The sequence below is a fragment of the Hibiscus syriacus genome, unplaced genomic scaffold (assembly GCF_006381635.1).
Source record: "Hibiscus syriacus cultivar Baekdansim isolate YM2019G1 unplaced genomic scaffold, ASM638163v2 tig00000764_pilon, whole genome shotgun sequence".
NCBI classification, from domain to species: Eukaryota; Viridiplantae; Streptophyta; class Magnoliopsida; order Malvales; family Malvaceae; genus Hibiscus; species Hibiscus syriacus.
The window spans coordinates 707,681-729,142 of NW_024061820.1; the positions used below are offsets into that span (position 1 = coordinate 707,681).

At 35.9% G+C, this 21,462-nt stretch overlaps 1 protein-coding gene across 2 annotated transcripts; it reads right to left on the reverse strand.

Moving 5' to 3' along the window:
• Positions 1–85: 85 nt before the first annotated feature.
• Positions 86–4,844, reverse strand: LOC120215556 (flavin-containing monooxygenase FMO GS-OX5-like). Of its 2 annotated transcripts, XM_039213217.1 has the most exons (8): positions 4,581–4,844; positions 1,552–1,833; positions 1,401–1,471; positions 1,147–1,296; positions 982–1,064; positions 768–903; positions 384–557; positions 86–284 (listed from the first exon to the last, which is right to left on the reverse strand). In XM_039213217.1, exons 1-8 carry the CDS (start codon positions 4,834–4,836, stop codon positions 117–119), a joined length of 1,320 nt encoding a protein of 439 aa, XP_039069148.1. In that variant the 5' UTR covers positions 4,837–4,844; the 3' UTR covers positions 86–116. The 2 variants fall into 2 exon arrangements, with proteins under 2 accessions (XP_039069148.1, XP_039069143.1); XM_039213212.1 differs by lacking the exon at positions 4,581–4,844 and having other exon boundaries at positions 1,552–2,206.
• Between the last annotated feature and the right edge of the window lie 16,618 nt (positions 4,845–21,462).

Consider the following 21,462-nt stretch of genomic DNA (forward strand, 5'->3'; position numbering starts at 1 on the left):
ACAGACCAAATTAATATGTTTACTAACAAATTAACTCTAATTTTTATAAAGTACAATGACATACAAATAGATATTGCTTATGGGATTGGTTTTATTTGATTTATGGTGTGTTTAAGTCAATTAGGAGAATCCATTTCTTGGATCCATTTGTCAATATCCCATAGATCTCGAAATTTGTCACCGTAAGAAAACAATTCTTTCAAGTAGGATGCAACCGTCGTATTCTTCAACCAAATTGGTAGCTCTATGTCCATCTGAGCAACAAGCCAGCCTATATGTCGAGGCTGCCAAAAACAAAACAAAACAAAACACAACACAATAAGCAGACAAAAAGAGGGGCAGAGTACTTCAAGTGAGGAAGATTTGGTAGTTTAAGTGCAGACCTCCTTGTACAGAAGATTATGAGTATGGTGTTTGGGCCATCCGTCCTTTTCCATCTCATTGTAAAATTCTTCAACAGAGCATATCATTGCTTCTTGGGTAGGCAACTCTAGTTTGCTTGACAAAACTTTTGCCACCCATTTTGACTGTAATTCTGTCACTAAACTCGTAGCTGCCTGATTGCATAAGCACCCATTTATCATGTTAAAACATTCAACAATGAGTATCTCAAGCAGTTTGAAAATAGTTGAAAGAAATTAAAATAAGTCGTACATACAATAACATAACTTGGAACCAATGATGCCATTACATACGCTACTCGGCTAAGCAAAAGCCTAATATACTCCTCCTTAATGTTCTAATGAAAATTGAAAGACAAGTTTTACCTGGTAAGGTAATCCCACAAAAGAAAGCCAAGGGGCTAAGCTTGGTGGAAACACATGTTGAAATAGTGGTCCAACACGGTTGTCCTCCACAGTAACTATTCCGTTGGACTTAAGAAACGGGAAATGATATTTGTACCTGCAAGAGGATTGAAAGAACCAAGTATTTAAGAGAACAAATTGGTTCTGCAGTAAACTATAAGATATTTGGAAATACCCAGTGCAATGAAGAATAACATCTGCATCCACAATTGATCCATCTTCAAACACCACCTTGCCATCTTTATGTGCACATTCAATCTGTATAGGGAAAAAGAAACATTGAGTTACTTAAAGCTTAACTTTAAACCAACTTAATCAAATGATAAAATGTTTAAGAAACCATCGGATGCTTCCAAACGGTATCACGATTTTCCAGTTTTTTCAACTCGACATTAGGTCCTCTAACAGCTTGATGTACTTGCTTTGCAAGAGGGGCGATCTCTTTCAAAATGTCAAGAGCACTTGCTGAGTTGCCAATGATCACCACTATCTGCAAGCCAGAACCCATATTTTTTACAGAAATTATGTCTTTCCTGGGTTGCTAAAAAGTTTTAAAACATTTATATTTTTGTGCAGTGATTGTAATCCCTATACCTTATTTTCCAACTGTTGTGGGGTTCGATAGTTATGGCTATGCAGCTGTAATCTTGGCCAAGTATCCCAACCTAAAACCATACCATAAAATGATAATGTACTAGCAAAAGAATGGGGTTAAAGAAGATTTCATTTTAGTAGAACCAAATACCTGAAAACGTTGCGATGTTTGGCTCCGTGTTCTTACCATTGCAAATAACTACAGCCTCAAACACTTCCTCTTCCGATTCCCATTTTGACTCTGTTTTTCGAGTCCGAGACTCAACAACCCATTCGTGACTCGCCTCATCAACTAGCTCCACCCGAGTCACTTCATGCTCGAAACGAATCAACTCCATTAATCCAAAGTCCCGAGTAAAATCCTCAAGAAATCTGAGCACCTCTTCATGACCCGGAAAATGCCTCGGATCACCGCCTTCTTTCTTCACAAATGGATAGTCCAAGAGTCCCATGATCTGCCTGGGAAGATTAACTCGAAGAGATTTGTAAAGGCTAGAATGAACAATTTCCCGATTCGGGTCAACGCCCAATGGGTCGGTCTCCACCCGTGGATCATAGAGCCATGTACCACCGACTTTGTAGGCCTTTTCAAAGACAGTGACGTGATGACCTTCTCTTTGAAGCTCCCTGGCCGTAACAAGGCCTGCATAGCCACCACCGATGACCGCTACCTTATAAGATTCTCCCATTTTCAGCTCTTTAACGATCATTGGCTTGCTTCTTCAGTTAAGAAACCGGGTTTGATCTATTCGGTAGGTAGCCAGATTTCAATTGTCAACGATCTTTCACACAATTAATACGGGATTTCGGAGTTCTGACCGATGCAGTTGATTATTAAATTAAGGCTTAATATATACTTTAGCTCCTCTATTTTGAAGTCTACCCACCCACTCTATGCCAAGAGTATTAAATTAAGGCTTAATATATATTGTTTTTTTCGGTCACTTCATTTCTCAACTTTTATTACATTTCATCATTGGTTTTTTATATATATTTTATGTTAAAAAATATGTGTGATCTAATCAAATTTTACCGTACGTAAAAAATATTAAAAAGGCGGCATGGCAGGGAAAGAACAGAAAATCATCAAGGATGACATCTTTGTTTCAGGGGGGTTTATTGACGAAACGAAGAGCTAAAATTCTAAAATAATAAAAATATAAAAATATCGATAATACTTTTATAATTTAATAAAATGAGTAAAAATATATTTATTTTTATTTTTTAAAATAATCAATTATGATTAGATTATAAATTAAAAAAATGAACTCTCTTTTTTTTAGTTTTCTGGAATTATTTTTCAATTTTTATGATTTTTTTTAAAAAAATTTAAAATTCTAAAAATCATGAAAAGTATAAAAAAATTCAAAAATAAGAAGGGTAAACTACAAAATTGGTCATGAATGTTTGGGTTAGTTTTCATTTTATCCAATGAAATTTCAAAAGTAACAAATCGATCTATAACATTATTGATTAATTACAAAAAAGTCACTCAATATTAATAACCATTAACAGACGTAACGGATAACACAGTTAACACGTTAAATCGATTTATAACACGTTAACTGTTTATATGAATAGATTAACTATCACGTTAGAAAATAATTTAAATCTCTTTGACCGGTGCTTAAATATTTAATTGATTTAATTGAACATTACTTTTACGATACCAATTATTTAAATATTTAATTGAACTTTACTTTTAAGATTGTGCTTAAATATTCAATTACATAAATAGCCATTGACAACCACAGCCCACGATAACATGTCAAAAATTAACCTTCAGTACATAGGGTTCACCCTCAAAATTCATGGCTCTCAAAATTAGGATTTTTAGCCCAATAATTGTGGATGAATTTATTAGTTTAATAGAACAACTCAAATTTTAATTTAAGATCTACTATATTTACTATTGTAAAGGGTGAATTCGTCATGTGGAGATAACGAACTTCCCAAAAAATATTTTTTATTAAATTTATCATTTAAATATGTTGAGTTTCGAAAAAATATAATTTTTATTAAAATCTGTCACATTAAGGTAACAAATTCTAATAAAAATATTTTTTATATACTTTATTTATAGGATTGGTTTAGGGTTTTAGGTTTAGTGTATGTGAAGATTAATCGGAAGAATCTATTTCTTGTATCCAACTGTCAGCATCCCACGTGTCACGATAATTATCACCATTTTCCAATATCCCTTTCAAGATGGTGGAGAATAATGTTATTTCCTTCCACCTTTTGGGGAGCCTTAGGTTCAACTGAGCAGCAAGCCAACTTACGTATTCAACCTCGTCGTTCTGGAGGCTGTGAGTATGATGCTTGGGCAACCCCGCCTTCTCCATCTTACTGTAAAGTTCTTCAACGGAAGACATCATCGCTTCTCGGGACGGCAGCTCCACCGTGCCGGACAAAACTTTTGCCACCCATTTTGCTTGTAATTCCATCACTTTAAAGATCACCACCTGATCATGTAAACATCACGAAACTTGAAAACGCATGCAGTCTTTGAACCAGTGACAATAAACAAACGTGTCAGAAAAAAGGTTTACCCTGTAATTTAGTCCCACGAATGAAGCCAAAACTTGGTGTTCTAACAGCTTGATGAACTTGTTTTGCAAGAGGGTTCCTTCAGAATGTCGACGGCATGAACTTGGTCCGTTCCCGATGAGCACCACCGTCTGTCACCATGAACCAAAATCATTGTATGTATTGAATGTTGCAGGGTGATTACAGTTAGTTTTAGTACCTTGTTTTTGAACTGTTCAGGAGTACGGTAACTGTGACTATGCATCTGCAATCCCGGCCAAATATCCCTTCCTAAAATATATGAATTGCAGTTGTTAGAACTGAAGAAAATTGATGTAATGCAAGCTCCAAATGGCATCCATGGACTACCTGGAAATTCTGCAACAATTGGCTCCGTGAAATTACCATTGCAAATGACCACAGCTTCAAAAATCTCTTCTTTTGATTCCCAAGTTGAGTCCGGCTCTCGAGTTCTAGTCTCAACCATCCACTCGTGAGTCACCTCATCAAATAGCTCCACCCGAACCACTTCATGTCCAAATCGAATCAGCTCCATCAACCCGAAATCTCTGGCAAAATCCTGGAGAAACCTGAGGACCTCCGCGTGACCCGGAAACGTCCTCGGATCCCCACCTTCTCTCTTTTCAAAAGGATAGTCCAAGAAGCTCATTGTCTGCCTAGGAACGTTGACTCGAGTGGATTTGTAGAGGCTGCTATGAACTTTTTCACGATTAGGATCAAGACCCAACGGGTCGGTCTCCACCCGTGGATTATACAACCAAGTACCACCAACTTTATCGGCCTTCTCAAAAACAGTGACACGGTGACCTTCTCTTTGAAGCTCCCTGGCCGTAACTAGACCTGCAGTGCCAGCTCCGATGACTGCTACCTTATAAGATGCTCCCATTTTCACCACTATATCCAAGGCTTACACCCCAACCCCCTTTTATAGAGAAGCCTTGAAGCCTTACAAATTTGACAAATCTAGCTTTCATGCCCGCTCTGTTCCATAAAAATATCATTTGTTCAGAAAAAGTATGCCATTGCTAACGATTTTCTTTAGTTCAACCCTTGTTTTTCTTAGTGCATTCATAATTTCTGGAAAGTACTCCATTGCATGGTTTGAACAATCTTTGAGGGACCACTTGTTTCTGAATTGTTGAGGTTGAATTGATAAAATTGGAAGAATGAGTTGGGAGAATAAAAATATGACCGCTAAATGTATTCAATCGGTTAATCTCATAAATGGTGGAATTAAACTAATTAAAATCAAATCAATTATTTTTTTTATTATCAGTAAAATCGAATAAAGTTCAATTGATTCAATTAGTTTTTGTAATTAGGTTAATATAAGTTTAATTTAGATTGTTTTATATGTTAAAATTTGATTGAGTATTGAAAATTTGACGAGTCTAATTATTAAAAATATTTAGATTTTAATTCTTAAGAGATTTGTGTTTAAAGTATATAATATATATATATAATATTTATTTTCAATTAATATTTTTATTAAATATTAAATTAATTTAATATTTAATTATCTGACTGATTAATTAATTAAATTTTAGAATATGCTTGGTGCAATGAAGTTCAAAATTGTAGGGTAGAAGAGGAGAAAATTGAATCCATGATTTTAGTGGTAAAATACCAAAACACCCTTAATTATATTTGAAAATTATTTGCTACTGTAGTTAAAACTGTTGACGATTGGTGATGCTGTGAATCTTTTCAGAATTTTTGCTCACATGTCAAACCTCTATTGTTCTTTGCTTTATACAACCGTGTGGTGCCATGTAGGAGAGTCCCCCACCTATAACAAGAAATTTGAAAATAAAATTTACATTTGAAAAAGAAAGTATTTAGAGGGGTTAGAAGGTAAATTTGTGTGAACATTGGAATTTATAATTATAGTTTAATTGATTCTTTTTTATTGTACTTTTGAGCCTATGATAAATTCATTATAATTAATAAATGTCACTTTACTTTACTTTTGTTTAGTTTAGTTTTACATTTGGAAGAATAAAATTATATTTTTATAATTTATTTTAATAGTTAATAATAATTAATTATTTGAATTGATTATGATATAATTTATTTTTAAAATTCTAATTTTTTAAGGCTTTCTCCCTTTGTTTGTAAGAAAGATGGTGACGCTATTTTTTTGACGACTATCACACTTGTATTTTATCAGAATTTTAGTTGTGTTCTCTTTCTCTTTTTAAATGTTTGAGTTTTTGTATTATTTTGTTTAAAAGTACTGTTTTCTCTAATGGAAATCATGGATGTTTTCTGTTTATTTGTGTTTTTGTATCACAATTTTCTCTCATTTCAAGATTTGTGTTTGTTTAATATATATATATATATATATATATATATATATATATATATATATATATATAGTTTTGAAGAAAAAAATTAAATTGTCTCTCATATTATATTTTTTTATCGTGACTGTTCAACTCAGAAAATAAATTTAATATGACATTTTGATCAACATTTCTTCATCTTTGACCACTACGGTGCTGGCGTGATAGATCATGGTATTGACATGGTGTCAACGGTACTGATGTGGTAGTCTATCTGTCATGTTTTTGAGTTACCAATTTAGTTCATCTGTCATGTCATCCGTCACGTTATCAACCATAGTAAACTACCATGTCAGTACAATGAGCTGACATGTCAACACCGTAACGACAAATAATTAAAGACGTTGGTCAAAGAGTCGTATTGAATTTATTTCTTGAGTTGGAATGTCACATTGAGAGAAAAAAATAATATGAGGACCACCTTAATTTTTTAAGTTACAGACACCTATGATGCATTTTTGTCTTAAATTTAACATACTTCTCATGTTGATATATTCCTGATTTGGGTCCTCATAATAGTTTTCATATTAATAGGTGTTTATAATCACTCAAGATAGATTGTGTGACTTTCTTTGATTTGAGTTATTTATTCAAAATTGTAAACATTAAAAAATATTCTTTTGAGAAGACGAATAATATATCTTGAAACTAATTACATCGGACGATCATCAAAGTTTTAAAACGTTGAATCTTTAGATGAACTTTTATGAATTTTGAGTGAGTTTACTAGAAAAGCAATCTGAAGAGAAGAAATGAGAGTGAAATATACACGTTTCTAAACCCATAAATAGTGATCGATGATGAGTGTCGTTTGATTAGTAGCAACGATTAAGAGAGTTGACGAGTTTATGTATAATAAAAAATAGAAAAAACGATTGAGAAAAAAACGTTTGATTACTATTAATGATTTAACAATCTAATGGAAAAAAACAATGTTGAAATTTTAGTGTAAAAATTGTAACATTTTAAAATTTAATGATCAAATCAATGCACAAAATAATGTTTAATGACTAATGGGATAGTTCACCCTTAATCCTTTTTTTACGCCTAGATTGGGATCTAAAAACCTCTGTTTTATCAATCAATTACCCAATGCCGTTTTAATTTTTATTTGTAAAAAAACTAAAGGATTAAAAAAAAACTGAAAATTTATTAACATATACAAGAAGTTATATTTCCCGGACGTCGACTCTATTTTGATTTACAGAGTCGTGGTTGACCGCCGATTGTGATCATGGGTGGTCAAAGCAACACTCGTACGGGCCCTTGACCATTAATTTTCCTCTGTACATCGTCATCTTAACCCATCACCGACCCATCACAATACCGACGGTCATCGAGCGTTTCTGTTTCCTCGTGACCTATGCCCTGACACCGCCTCCTCGACTTAAAGATTGTCGTAGAAAAGCTATAGTTTTAAAACATAAAGAAATTTCTGATTTTTTTTTCTGTTATGGGAAAAATGGTTGAAGATATTTCTTTTTACGAAAGAGAGAACGAGGACCGAAAAGAAAACTTCGGATTTCTTAAGAAAAGTAATTTTTCACCCGCATGTTTGATTTTGATTGATTATGAAATGCTACATCAGCGATGATGTGAGGCTTAACTCCTATTCAATGTTTTGAATTTTAAAGTTGTTTCCTTTAAAATGTTATATTAAAAAAATATTCTCTTCAGATTTGTTGCTGACGTGTCATACCTCTATTGGTCCTTCCATTATGTGAACTTGTTGTGCCATGTAGGAGACTACAAGAATTTTGAAAATAAAATTTACATTTGAATTCTTTTCTCTCCCTATTTTGAAAAAAAAGTATTTAGACGGTAAATTTGTGTGAAAGTTGGAATTTTTAACTATTTTATTGAATTTTTTTTTATCATTGTACTTTTGAGACTTATGAAAGAAAAAAAAAAGAAATTTAATCAAAAGAGAAAAAATTATTCAAATTATCTATAAAAAGAAATGAGTTTTGATATTTTTACTATGAATATTTTGTCAACAAATTAAAAACAAAAAGAAAAAAATGTATTTAAAGAATCAATGTCGATGAAATCACATTTATTGGTGAAAAAAAAATTTACAGTTTAAAATTTAAGGCGTTTTTTAATTTAATATTTTTGATCAGGCACCGGTCGAATTATATTTCCCGATCTAACATCTTTTGCAGTAAGGTGCGCCCATTGCAGCGCGCTATATGTTGATTTGGCGTAACGTGGGGTAAGACGCGCTCCCTGAGGCGCGTCTTATGTTGACATGGATACACGTGTGTATGGCGCGGGGCAGGGGCCGCGCCATACGCCACGTAAGATATAGCGCGGGGCAAGGGCAGTGCTATTCAATTATCTCAATTATCAAACATGCATAATGCAAGGCACGGTGCAAGAACCGCGCCTTGCATTATTTTCCCAAACTTCTCAGCTTTAAGGCATCCTCTCTCGGCTATAAATTATCGTCTCCAGTAAACTCTCTCACCAACAATCCTTTGAATCAGTAAATAACATCTGACAATCATCTTATATTTGATTTAGAAGTTTGCTCAATCTTTCGTTATAAGGTAATTTTGTTATAATATTTATTTTATAGTTATATATGATTATTTGAAAAAATATTATACTAATTGTTTTTAATTAATTTATGTGTTTGTAGAATTAGAAAGTGGGAGCATACGTCGAAATATTTTTGCGGTGCAGGTAATAATATAAAATTATATTATTTAAATTATTTACGTTTATGTGTAAAAAATTAATTCTGTTATATTTTTGGTCATATATTATTTATTTAATCAGGTTTGTTTCAGTTGTTTTTTTACAAATATAATATTGTTGCACTTTTAAACTCTAAGAATGACGCGACTTTCAGCTATTGTTTATTATGATGGAGAAATTCGAGAAGATGAAACCAGCGTTGTTTTCGTATCAAATGAGCGTGTTAAAATATCATTCAAGAGAAACATAACTCTTGAGGAGCTGATAACGAATATTTCGAGGAAGGTTCATGTTGGAAGTAGTATAAGAATGTTGTCGTTGCAGTACATATTTCCAACATCATTGTTGCCATTAATTTATACAGCGTTTGAACTATCGAACAATGATGATGTTGAAATGATGGTTGATTCTCAAAGTAATTATTCAGACGTCGATATTGAGATATATGCAAAGTTTGTTCAAGTGTGTGTTGTTCGGGATCAGCCATTAAGCTCACACTATGGGCTGGCTGAATAAGTTGATCAAGTTGACAGTCCGACTACAGTAATGTGTATTGATTTTAATGCCATAATGGGAAATCCACATCATGGAGCCAACACATCAACTTCAATGGGGAGACATTCATCCGCAACTCCTTACGATATGTACCGAGGTGGGTCTACAAATAATATATGGCAACATCGCGTCCAGTTCGAGGGGAAGACATTTATCTGCAAATTTCTTTGACCTTAATATGGAGATGTCATCGACGCAACAATCTGTGCAGTTTCCATTTGACACGATGACTTCAAGCTCCAGGGGGAGGCATTTGACTGCGAGCTTTTTCGATCTCAATCCAGATATGCCTTCTAGTTCAAGGGGAAGGCGTGCCAATAGTAGGTTTCGACCTAAATGTGGAGAGCATGGAGGAACCATCATCTCCACCAGAAGAACCGCTTCGTGAGCCTGGTGCGGATGGTGCTGAGATTGGACTATTCATTCACCCAGAATCACCACAATTCAACTCCGATGGTGATGATGATGCATATGAAGTTCCAGCAAATGCGGCATAAACTGACCCTCTAGCACACATGTATGAAGCTGATTATGATGCAATCTATGGGCCAGAATTTGCGGATATGCCTCATCTCGGTGACTATGGATATTACTCATCAATAAATAATGGTGAGTTATCTTTAGACATGGAGTTTTCAAGCAAAGAATAAGCGATGATGGCTATAAAAAATTACAATATATGTAATTATGTTCAGTCCAGAGTCGACCGCTCCATGATCGAAAAATATGTATACTACTGTGCCCGACGCGAAAACGGATGCAATTGGATGGTTCACGTATCGAAGAGGAAGAGGAAAAACAACAGATGAGAACTAACAGTATACAACGGTCCTCACACATATTGTGCTGGAGGGGTCAACCAAGATCATCCCAACTTGGACTCTGAAGTGATATGCCAAGCCATCATGCCCATGATAAAAGCAAGATCTCATATAGCTTTTGCAGTGTTGATTTCAGCTATACAATCGCAATATGGGTACAATGTCTCATATAAAAGCTTGGTTGACAAAACAAAATGCCATTGTCAAACTTCATGGCGAATGGAATGCATCTTACAACGAACTTCCAGGTTGGTTTAGGCTGGTGCGGACGTTGAATCCTGAGACAATTGTGGACTTTGAAACCTCCTATGCATACCATAATGATCGAGTTATACGCGATCGATGCCAATTCTATCAGGTTTTTTGGACTTACCCACAGTGCGTTAATGTTGTCAAATACTGCAAGCCTGTGGTCCAGATCGACGAGACTTTTTTGTATGGAAAATACAAGCAAGTTTTATTATTGGCAGTTGTCCAAAATGTCAATTGCAACATTCTTCCAGTTGCTTTTGCTCTTGTCGAAGGAGAAGATACAGATTATTGGGCTTTTTTCCTCCGAAACTTACGTGCACATGTTATCACGAGGGAGAAAATCTATGTCATTTCATATCGCGGAGCTGGGATCCAAGCATCAATGGAGTCTTTGGGTCTAATGTGGCAACCACCATTTGTCCAACATAGATATTATCTCTGACACATTGCTGCGAACTACCATGGAAGGTACAAGAAAAATGATGAGCATCAATTAATTGTGCGCATGGGTAAGTGAAAGCAAGTTAGTGAGTTATAAATTTTTTGATCATTTTAATTTTGCAAAGAAATCAAGTTATTAAGTTATACATTTTTTGATCAGGTTACGAACTACTTCCTCAAACGTTTGAATCAATGCTTCAAGATTTACGGGCGAAGAACGAGGAATGATACGATTACATCAGCCTCATCGATAAAGAAATGTGGACGAACGTATATGATGGTGGATATCGATATGGACACATGACGACAAACTTGGCTGAGGCAATCAATTCAACCATAAAGGGTGCACATCACTTACCTGTAGCGGCTTTGGTAAAAACTATATATTTTCGTTTGCGGGTGCTTTTTGCGAAGCTCGGGGGACAAGCTGAAACCTGGATGCAAGGAGGTCATGTCTATCACCCTAGATTAGTTGCAGATTTACAGAAAAAAATTGTTGCATCAAATGGAATGTCTGTAACAAGCTTCTCTAGAAGTCATGAAATGTTTCGTGTCACAGAGTTGCCGCAACCTCTTCAAAGGATTGCAGATGTGTCGTTAAGAGTAAATATAAAGGACAGAACGTGCGACTGCGGGTTTTTTCAAGCTCTGAAGTATCCATGCTCTCATGTGATAGCAGTTTGCTCGCATACACATCAAGACTATAATCGTTTTGTGGATCCCGTATACCTACTATCTGAAGTTTTTAAGGTATACGAATTTGAGTTTCCCCCTATAGGTAATGACAAAGACCCTGATGAGGTTCAAGATTGGCTTCTGATTGTACCAAATCTGAGTTTATTGAGGGAGCATGGTCGTCCAAAATCCAATCGAATTCATTGCGATATGGATATTCGAGAAAGATCTAGACAAGACAGAAGATGTGGGCATTGTAGAAACCCAGGACACACTAGAAAAACATGTCCACTTCTGTTGTCATCAAGTAACAATTGATGAGGAAATGATGTAGTTTTTTATCAAATAATAATTCTTGTACTTTACTTTACATTTACTTCAAGTTAATGTTATTCGATAACCGCTGATGAAGATTAAAAAAATGATACAATTATACGAGATTATACGTTGGCGTTATATTAACGAATAATTGATATTAACGATACAATAAGTATTAAATGATAAATGATAACCAAATTACAATAACTTATATTAAATGATAAATTAACAAAGTAAGTATTAAATGATAAATAATAAAAATATTACAATAAAAAAGTCCAATAAACAACTACAATAAAAAAGTACTAAATACAAGTATAAAAAAAACAAAATCTATTGATGCCTGCGACGCGAATGTGTTCCGCAGGGCGGTGGCTGTCGGTCTCGAGAAGGATTTCTTCGTATCACTGGTTGTGACTCCTCGCTGTCATCATTATCACCATCATCGTCGTCATCGTCGTCGTCCTGAGCAGCTACCTTTTGTTGATGAGGAGTTGATGACGATGAAGCACCTCCATAGAATAAGGACTCTCGAGGTGTATGACTGACTATCCGACCGGCCTGCGAAAATTGGGAAAACTCATAAAACTCAGACATCGCTGAGTGTGAAAACTGTACAGGAGGTGTCTGTGCTGCGGCTGAATGTAACACCCCCAACCCATACCCGACCCGGATATGAGTCAGAGATACTACATTGACTTTAAAACACAACTCTTAACTAATAATAGTAAAATATTTGAACTTATATTAAGAAAATACAATAATATACATACTGTAATATAAGTTTACCAAAATATTCAGAGCATACACAACTTAACCCTTTAATTACATGCCAACTGCCATTTACATAACAAAATGACCTGCTGATTAAGTTGCTTCTGATCTGATGGTTGCAGGAGTAATACTGTCAAGCTGCTTCACTTGTCTTGTCTATTTCCTCGGATCCTACGTGTGAAACACTCACACGCTAAGTCATCGACTTAGTGAGGCAATAATAATAACAAGGCAATGTAATGAAAATGTCATGATCATATGAAATGAGATGCAAACATATACTTAATCAATGTAGTATACATCATTAATATCCATACCTGTAAGCGTATGACTGTAACATTCATGAATCTGTATTAATAAGTTTATTGGCCCATGATAGCATATTGAGAACCTAAGGTATCGGAGTAATGTGAGTTGTGCACTATGCTGTCACCACAGCTCGTATAAATGCACCGAAGTGCCCCGTAGAATTGCACCGTAGTGCCATAATGATGTCCATAAGGACCACATAGAATTCTTTAAGAATCATATACATATACTATGGATCAGTATGTGTCTTTCAAGACTTCACACATGTTCCAAAGAATATACATATGTCCCAAAGAACCGCGTAGAATTGCACCGTAGTACCCTATAATAATGTCCATAAGGACCACATAGAATTCCTTAAGAATCATATACATATACTAAGGATCAAGTATGTGTCTTTCAAAACCTCACACATGTTCCAAAGAATATACATATGTCCCAAAGAACCGCGTAGACCCTCTACCCTTGGCATGCCAACTATACCTATAGTTCTCATCTACATAACATGGGCTTTTACATTTCACGTAGTCTATATCGCTTAGACATGTAATTTCTTACCTTTTCACATAGCTCATAACTTTTCCCACATATTCATGTCATATAATGCATTTTATATGAACTCATATCATGTCTCATAATACAGAATATGCTCATGTACCAAGATATAAAATCTAGACTTATCACAAGTCTAGAATGGAGTATATTCTATAATCATGCTATGCATATGCACTCACCTATACTTCTTTGCCTTTTCCTCGATCGATCCTACTGGTAGATTGTTCCCGAACTCGTGTAGGCTCGGTATCTACATAAACATAATTTTCAAGATGATTATCAGATGTCTATGTCTTGAAATTAATCTTTAATATCTTACCAATCTAAGGAATTAATAGTTTAATCTTTCTTTCTTTACTTTCTTTTTTCTCATGGGGAATCGGTTCCCCCTGGGGGTATCGATTCCCCTCTAGCATTCTGGAATTTCATATTCGTTGAGGGGGTATCGGTTCCCCTTGAATGGGTACCGATTCCCCTAGCCCAAAAATCCTATTTTGAACTCGGAAATCATCCCATTTCAGCTCAAACATACATATTTCACTGTCTTTACTACTCTTAGCTTTCATACACTTACTTTAACTAATTATTATCCATTAAATACCTCTAAAACTTAGAAATCTAATTCTCCATGTAGAATTTAAGAATCTAACCCAAATTTCAATATGTTCTAATTTGAATTCTAACACCTCATACTTCTTAGTTAGCTTCTTGACAAGTCAAAAATCTTATTCAAACTTCAAAAACTCATTCATATCAAAATTTCATCTAAAAATTCATTTTCCAAATCTATATCTAAAACACTCATCTTGTTGTCTTAATGTCATATAAGCTTTCCTTTAGCTTATATAACATCCAAACTTCCATTTCCAATCTAAAAATCAAAGAAACTACCAAGGTTCAGATTTTTACCTTTACTTGCAAGCTTCACGTTGGGAGAAGGAAGAGAAGAAAATAAGGAAGAAGGAAGAAGAAATGAGAGAATTCTAGAAACCTAATGCCCACGTGGTTCTAATATAATCCCCAAGTAATATTTAATTATTTCATTTACTCAATTACTCTTTTACCCTCTTAATTCCCCTTCTTTATAATTCAATCCTACACCAAATAACTCAAATAGATCATTACACTCTTCCATCATTTTACTTAAATCACCAAATGTTGAAACTTTGCAATTTAATCACTAACCCGGCATGGAGGATGTTACAAATCTCTCCCCCTTAAGAAAATTCGTCCTCGAATTTTTCATTGCACGAACAAATAAGGGTATTGATGTCGCATATCTTCTTCACGCTCCCACGTTGCTTCTTCTACTTTGTGATTTCTCCACAACACTTTGACCAAAGGAATAGTCTTGTTCCTCAATTGCTTAACTTCATGTGCTAAAATTTGAATCGGTTCTTCCTCATAAGTCATATCCGGTTGTACCTCGATCTCTTCTGGATTTACAATATGGGAGGGATCCGATCGATATCTTCGAAGCATTGAAACGTGAAAGACATCATGTATCTTTTCCATCTCAGGTGGTAAAGTTAGCTGATATGCTACAGGTCCTACTTTCTTTACAATCTCATATGGTCCAATAAACCGAGGACTCAATTTTCCTTTTCGACCAAATCTCAACACCTTCTTCCATGGAGACACTTTTAAAAACACATTATCTCCAACTTGAAATTCAATTTCTTTCCTTTTAAGATCAGAATAGGACTTTTACCGATCAGAGGCCACTTTGAGGTTATGCTGAATTTCTCGAACTTTCTGTTCTACATCTTGAATTAAATCCGGACCAAGAACACTTCGGTCTTTGAGTTCATACCAATTTAATGGAGTACGACATTTTCTTCCATATAATGCTTCATATGGGGCCATCTTTATACTAGACTGATAACTATTGTTGTAAGCGAACTCTGCCAGCGGTAAATACTTTTCCCATGATCCTTTAAATTCCATTACGCATGCTTTCAACATATCTTCCAATATCTGAATAGTTCTCTCTGATTGCCCATCAGTCTGAGGATGAAAAGCCGTACTAAAGTTTAAACGAGTTCCCAACGCTTCATGCAAAGATTTCCAGAATCTAGAAGTGAATCGAGGGTCTCGATCAGAGACTATGGAAACAGGTACTCCATGCAATCTAATAACTTCTCTAATATACAGCTCTGCATACTTTTCCATAGAGAAATCTGTTCTAACCGGAAGAAAATGCGCTGACTTAGTTAATCGATCAACAATTACCCAGATGGATTCTCTTTTGTTCGGGGTCAAGGGTAACCCCGAAACAAAATCCATCGTAACATTTTCCCATTTCCATTGAGGAATGAAAAGCGGTTGCAATAATCCTGATGGAACTTGATGCTCGGCTTTGACTTGTTGACATATCAAACACTTAGACACAAATTCTGTGATGCTTCGCTTCATCCCTGACCACCAAAATCGATCCTTCAAATCCATATACATCTTGGTTCCACCCGGGTGCATCGTCAATGGACTACAATGAGCCTCTGTCAATATTTCTTTCTTCAAATCTTCATTGTCGGGTATCACAATTCTTCATTTGAAATACAAATTTCCATATGACTTAACCTCAAAGTCTTTAATCTCTTTGTTCTTTACTTGTTCCATTCTTTTCAAACACATTTCATCTTTACTTTGCAATTCTCCTATTCGTTCCAACCATGCTGGTTTAAGGGTTAATTCTGCACAAAGACTACCGTCTCCCATTAAAGATAATCTTGCATCCATAGCTCGTAAAGCTGCAAACGTCTTTCTACTCAGAGCATCTGCTACCACATTAGCCTTTCCGGGATGATAGTCAATTATCACATCATAATCCTTTAAGAACTCTACCCATCTACGTTGCCTCAAATTCAATTCTTTTTGAGTCATCAGGTATTTCAGGCTCTTATGATCCGTATATAAGTAACAACGCTCCCCATAAAGATAATGACGCCAAATCCTGAGAGCGAATACTACAGCAGCCATTTCTAAATCATGAGTGGGGTAATTCCTTTCATGTGGTTTCAACTGTCTCGATGCATACGCTACCACCTTTCCTTCTTGCATTAATACACACCCCAACCCGTTATGGGATGCGTCACTGTATACTACAAAATTCTTGCCAGATTCCGGTTGAACCAATATCGGAGTTTCCGTCAGAATTCTCTTTAAAGCTTCGAAACTTTCTTGACATTCAGAAGTCCAAACAAATGGTACATTCTTTCTCATTAGCTTTGTTAGAGGCAGTACAATCATCGAAAAATTCTTAACGAATCTTCGATAGTAACCGGCAAGTCCCAGAAAACTCCGAACTTCAGACACATTCTTAGGAACTTCCCAATCCATTATAGCTTTAACCTTCTGAGGGTCTACTCTAATCCCAACTGCCGAGATCACATGTCCTAAGAAAATTACTTCGTCTAACCAAAATTCACATTTAGATAATTTTGCATATAGATTTTTATCCCTGAGAATTTGTAAAACTAGCCTCAAATGTGTGCTGTGCTCTTCAATGGACTTCGAGTAAACCAATATGTCATCAATAAAGACAACAAAAAACTGGTCTAGATAGGGCTGAAAAATCCTGTTCATGAGATCCATGAAAGCGGCAGGTGCATTCGTTACTCCGAATGGCATTACGATGAATTCATAATGACCATATCTCGTTCTGAAAACTGTCTTCGGAATATCTTTCTCCTGGATCTTCAATTGATGATAACCCGAACGTAGATCGATCTTCGAAAATACCGAAGCTCCTTTTAGTTGATCAAACAAGTCATCAATGCGCGGAAGGGGATACTTGTTCTTGATGGTCACCTTATTAAGCTGTCGATAATCAATACAGAGACGCATTGATCCATCCTTCTTTTTAACAAATAACACCGGAGCTCCCCAAGGTGACACACTTGGTCGAATAAATCCCTTCTCTAACAACTCTTGTAATTGATTCTTTAACTCTTACAATTCTTTTGGAACCATTCTATAAGGTGCCATTGCAATTGGAGCGGTTCCTGGCATTACTTCAATTTGAAATTCTACCTCTCTATCCGGAGGTAATCCTGGCAACTCAGCCGGGAAAACTTCAGGGAATTCTTGAACAATTGGTATCTCCTCTAACCTTTTCCCTTGAGCTCTTGAATCAATCACATTTGCAAGAAAACCCTGACATCCTTGTAGCAATAATTTCTTGGCAGACATCACAGATATTACATTTGCTAAAGGATTACACATTTCACTGATCACATTAACTTCTATTCCTTCTGGACTCTTCAGGGTTACCTTTTTCAATCTACAGTCGACATTCCCATAATAATGAAACAACCAATCCATTCCCAGAATCACTTCAAACTCGTCAAAGGGTAATTCCATCAGATTAGCAGGGAATTCAATTCCCTGAACCTTTATGGGACACCCCTTACAGACTTTGTCCACCTGAGTACTATGCCCTAACGGATTAGTTACTATCATCACATTACTCGTAGCTTCTATAGGAATCCTCAACTCCTTTACTAACTTGCTTGTAATATAAGAATAATTAGAACCCGGATCAATCAGCACCAATACTAATTTATCATACAACTGAAAAGTACCTGCTATAACATCAGGGTCATCCCAGTCTTCACTTGTCTTTAGGTTGTATACTCGAGCAGTGGATCGAACTTCAGGTTGAGCAGAGAATTCAGACGGGTTCCTTCCTCTGCCTCTCCCTCGTCCTCTTTGTGAGAAAGAACCAGCTCTTCCAGATGGTGCCGGCTCACCAACAATCAATGGACAATTCCGGACAAAATGTCCGGCATCCCCGCATCGAAAACAAGTCCCAGCAGCCATACGACAAGCCCCATAATGATTTTTCCCACAATGCTGACACTGTCCCCCTTGACTCGGAGTAGATCTCCCAGCACCAGATTCCACTGACTGCGTCTGTCTAGGTCTTGCCTGACTTGCTCCCCTAGCAGACGATGCAACTGATTCTGATCTAGTTTGTGATCGAAATCCCGAGTCTCTTCCCCTTTTTGTTGGTACTGAGCTAGAAGAAGTAGTCGTCCTCTTTGATGTCTGAACTCTTGAGTGCCCAAATCTTTCATTCTGAGCCCTTTCAAGAGCTTTTGCACGATTGATCATCTCCTGGAACGAGGACAAGTTTAATACTATCAATATTTCTTTAAGTCTAGGGCGCAAGCCCTCCACAAACCACTCGCAAGTATCTTTTTCAGAAGGCACAAGCTCAGCTGCAAACCTGCTCAGCTTATTAAACTCACATTCGTACTCATACACAGAGCGGCTCATCTGCTTCAAATTCATAAACTCCTGCTTCATTTGGCGGATAAATTGATCTCCTATATACTTGTTTTTAAATTCTTCTAAAAACAAAGACCAAGTCAATTGGTCGGTTGACATCCTCATGGTGACGTTCGTCCACCATATCCTCGCCTGACCCCTCAATAAAGATACATCTCCATCTAATTTCTCCACTTCGGAACAGTGGAGACCATCTAACATGATTTTCAAATCATTCAACCAAAGATCCGCTGACATTGGACCTTCCACAGCTTCTCCCTTAAATTCGGGAGCTCCTAAACTTCTCAACTCTTTTGCTACATTAATTCTTTGAGTTAGTGGAGCAGAAGGTTGAAGACGCGTCAGAATAGCGTCTAACGTTCTGAAGAACGTATCTTGATCTTGCACAGGCACTCCTTGAGATGCCTGTTCTTCACCTTGCCTGGCCAGGGCAGGTGAATTACTGCTTTCAGCATGCCTATCTTCTCCCGCTTCACTTCGGGAGCTATTATGTCCGGACATCTAATAAGAATAAACACATTGTTCTATTAGCAAAACAGCATACTCATACTATACCAGATCAGAAGTTCTCACTATTTGTTGGCATGTATTCCATTTAAAGACTCTATAGACTCTGGTTTATGCCTAGAATCGGCTAAACCATAGCTCTGATACCATTAAATGTAACACCCCCAACCCATACCCGACCCGGATATGAGTCAGAGATACTACATTGACTTTAAAACACAACTCTTAACTAATAATAGTAAAATATTTGAACATATATTAAGAAAATACAATAATATACATACTGTAATATAAGTTTACCAAAATATTCAGAGCATACACAACTTAACCCTTTAATTACATGCCAACTGCCATTTACATAACAAAATGACCTACTGATTAAGTTGCTTCTGATCTGACGGTTGCAGGAGTAATACTGTCAAGCTGCTTCACCTGTCTCGTCTATTTCCTCGGATCCTACGTGTGAAACACTCACACGCTAAGTCATCGACTTAGTGAGGCAATAATAATAACAAGGCAATGTAATGAAAATGTCATGATCATATGAAATGAGATGCAAACATGTACTTAATCAATGTAGTATACATCATTAATATCCATACCTGTAAGCGTATGACTGTAACATTCATGAATCTGTATTAATAAGTTTATTAGCCCATGATAGCATATTGAGAACCTAAGGTATCGTAGTAATGTGAGGTTGTGCACTATGTTGTCACCACAGCTCGTATAAATGCACTGAAGTGCCCCGTAGAATTGCACCGTAGTGCCATATAATGATGTCCATAAGGACCACATAGAATTCTTTAAGAATCATATACATATACTATGGATCAAGTATGTGTCTTTCAAGACTTCACACATGTTCCAAAGAATATACATATGTCCCAAAGAACCGCGTAGAATTGCACCGTAGTGCCCTATAATAATGTCCATAAGGACCACATAGAATTCCTTAAGAATCATATACATATACTAAGGATCAAGTATGTGTCTTTCAAAACCTCACACATGTTCCAAAGAATATACATATGTCCCAAAGAACCGCGTAGACCCTCTACCCTTGGCATGCCAACTATACCTATAGTTCTCATCTACATAACATGGGCTTTTACATTTCACGTAGTCTATATCGCTTAGACATGTAATTTCTTACCTTTTCACATAGCTCATAACTTTTCCCACATATTCATGTCATATAATGCATTTTATATGAACTCATGTCATGTCTCATAATACAGAATATGCTCATGTACCAAGATATAAAATCTAGACTTATCACAAGTCTAGAATGGAGTATATTTCTATAATCATGCTATGCATATGCACTCACCTATACTTCTTTGCCTTTTCCTCGATCGATCCTACTGGTAGATTTTTCCCGAACTCGTGTAGGCTCGGTATCTACATAAACATAATTTTCAAGATGATTATCAGATGTCTATGTCTTGAAATTAATCTTTAATATCTTACCAATCTAAGGAATTAATAGTTTAATCTTTCTTTCTTTACTTTCTTTTTTTTTCTCATGGGGGAATCGGTTCCCCCCCTGGGGGTATCGATTCCCCTCTAGCATTCTGGAATTTCATATTCGTTGAGGGGGTATCGGTTCCCCTTGAATGGGTACCGATTCCCCTAGCCCAAAAATCCTATTTTGAGCTCGGAAATCATCCCATTTCAGCTCAAACATACATATTTCACTCTCTTTACTACTCTTAGCTTTCATACACTTACTTTAACTAATTATTATCCATTAAATACCTCTAAAACTTAGAAATCTAATTCTCCATGTAGAATTTAAGAATCTAACCCAAATTCCAATATGTTCTAATTTGAATTCTAACACCTCATACTTCTTAGTTAGCTTCTTGACAAGTCAAAAATCTTATTCAAACTTCAAAAACTCATTCATATCAAAATTTCATCTAAAAATTCATTTTCCAAATCTATATCTAAAACACTCAT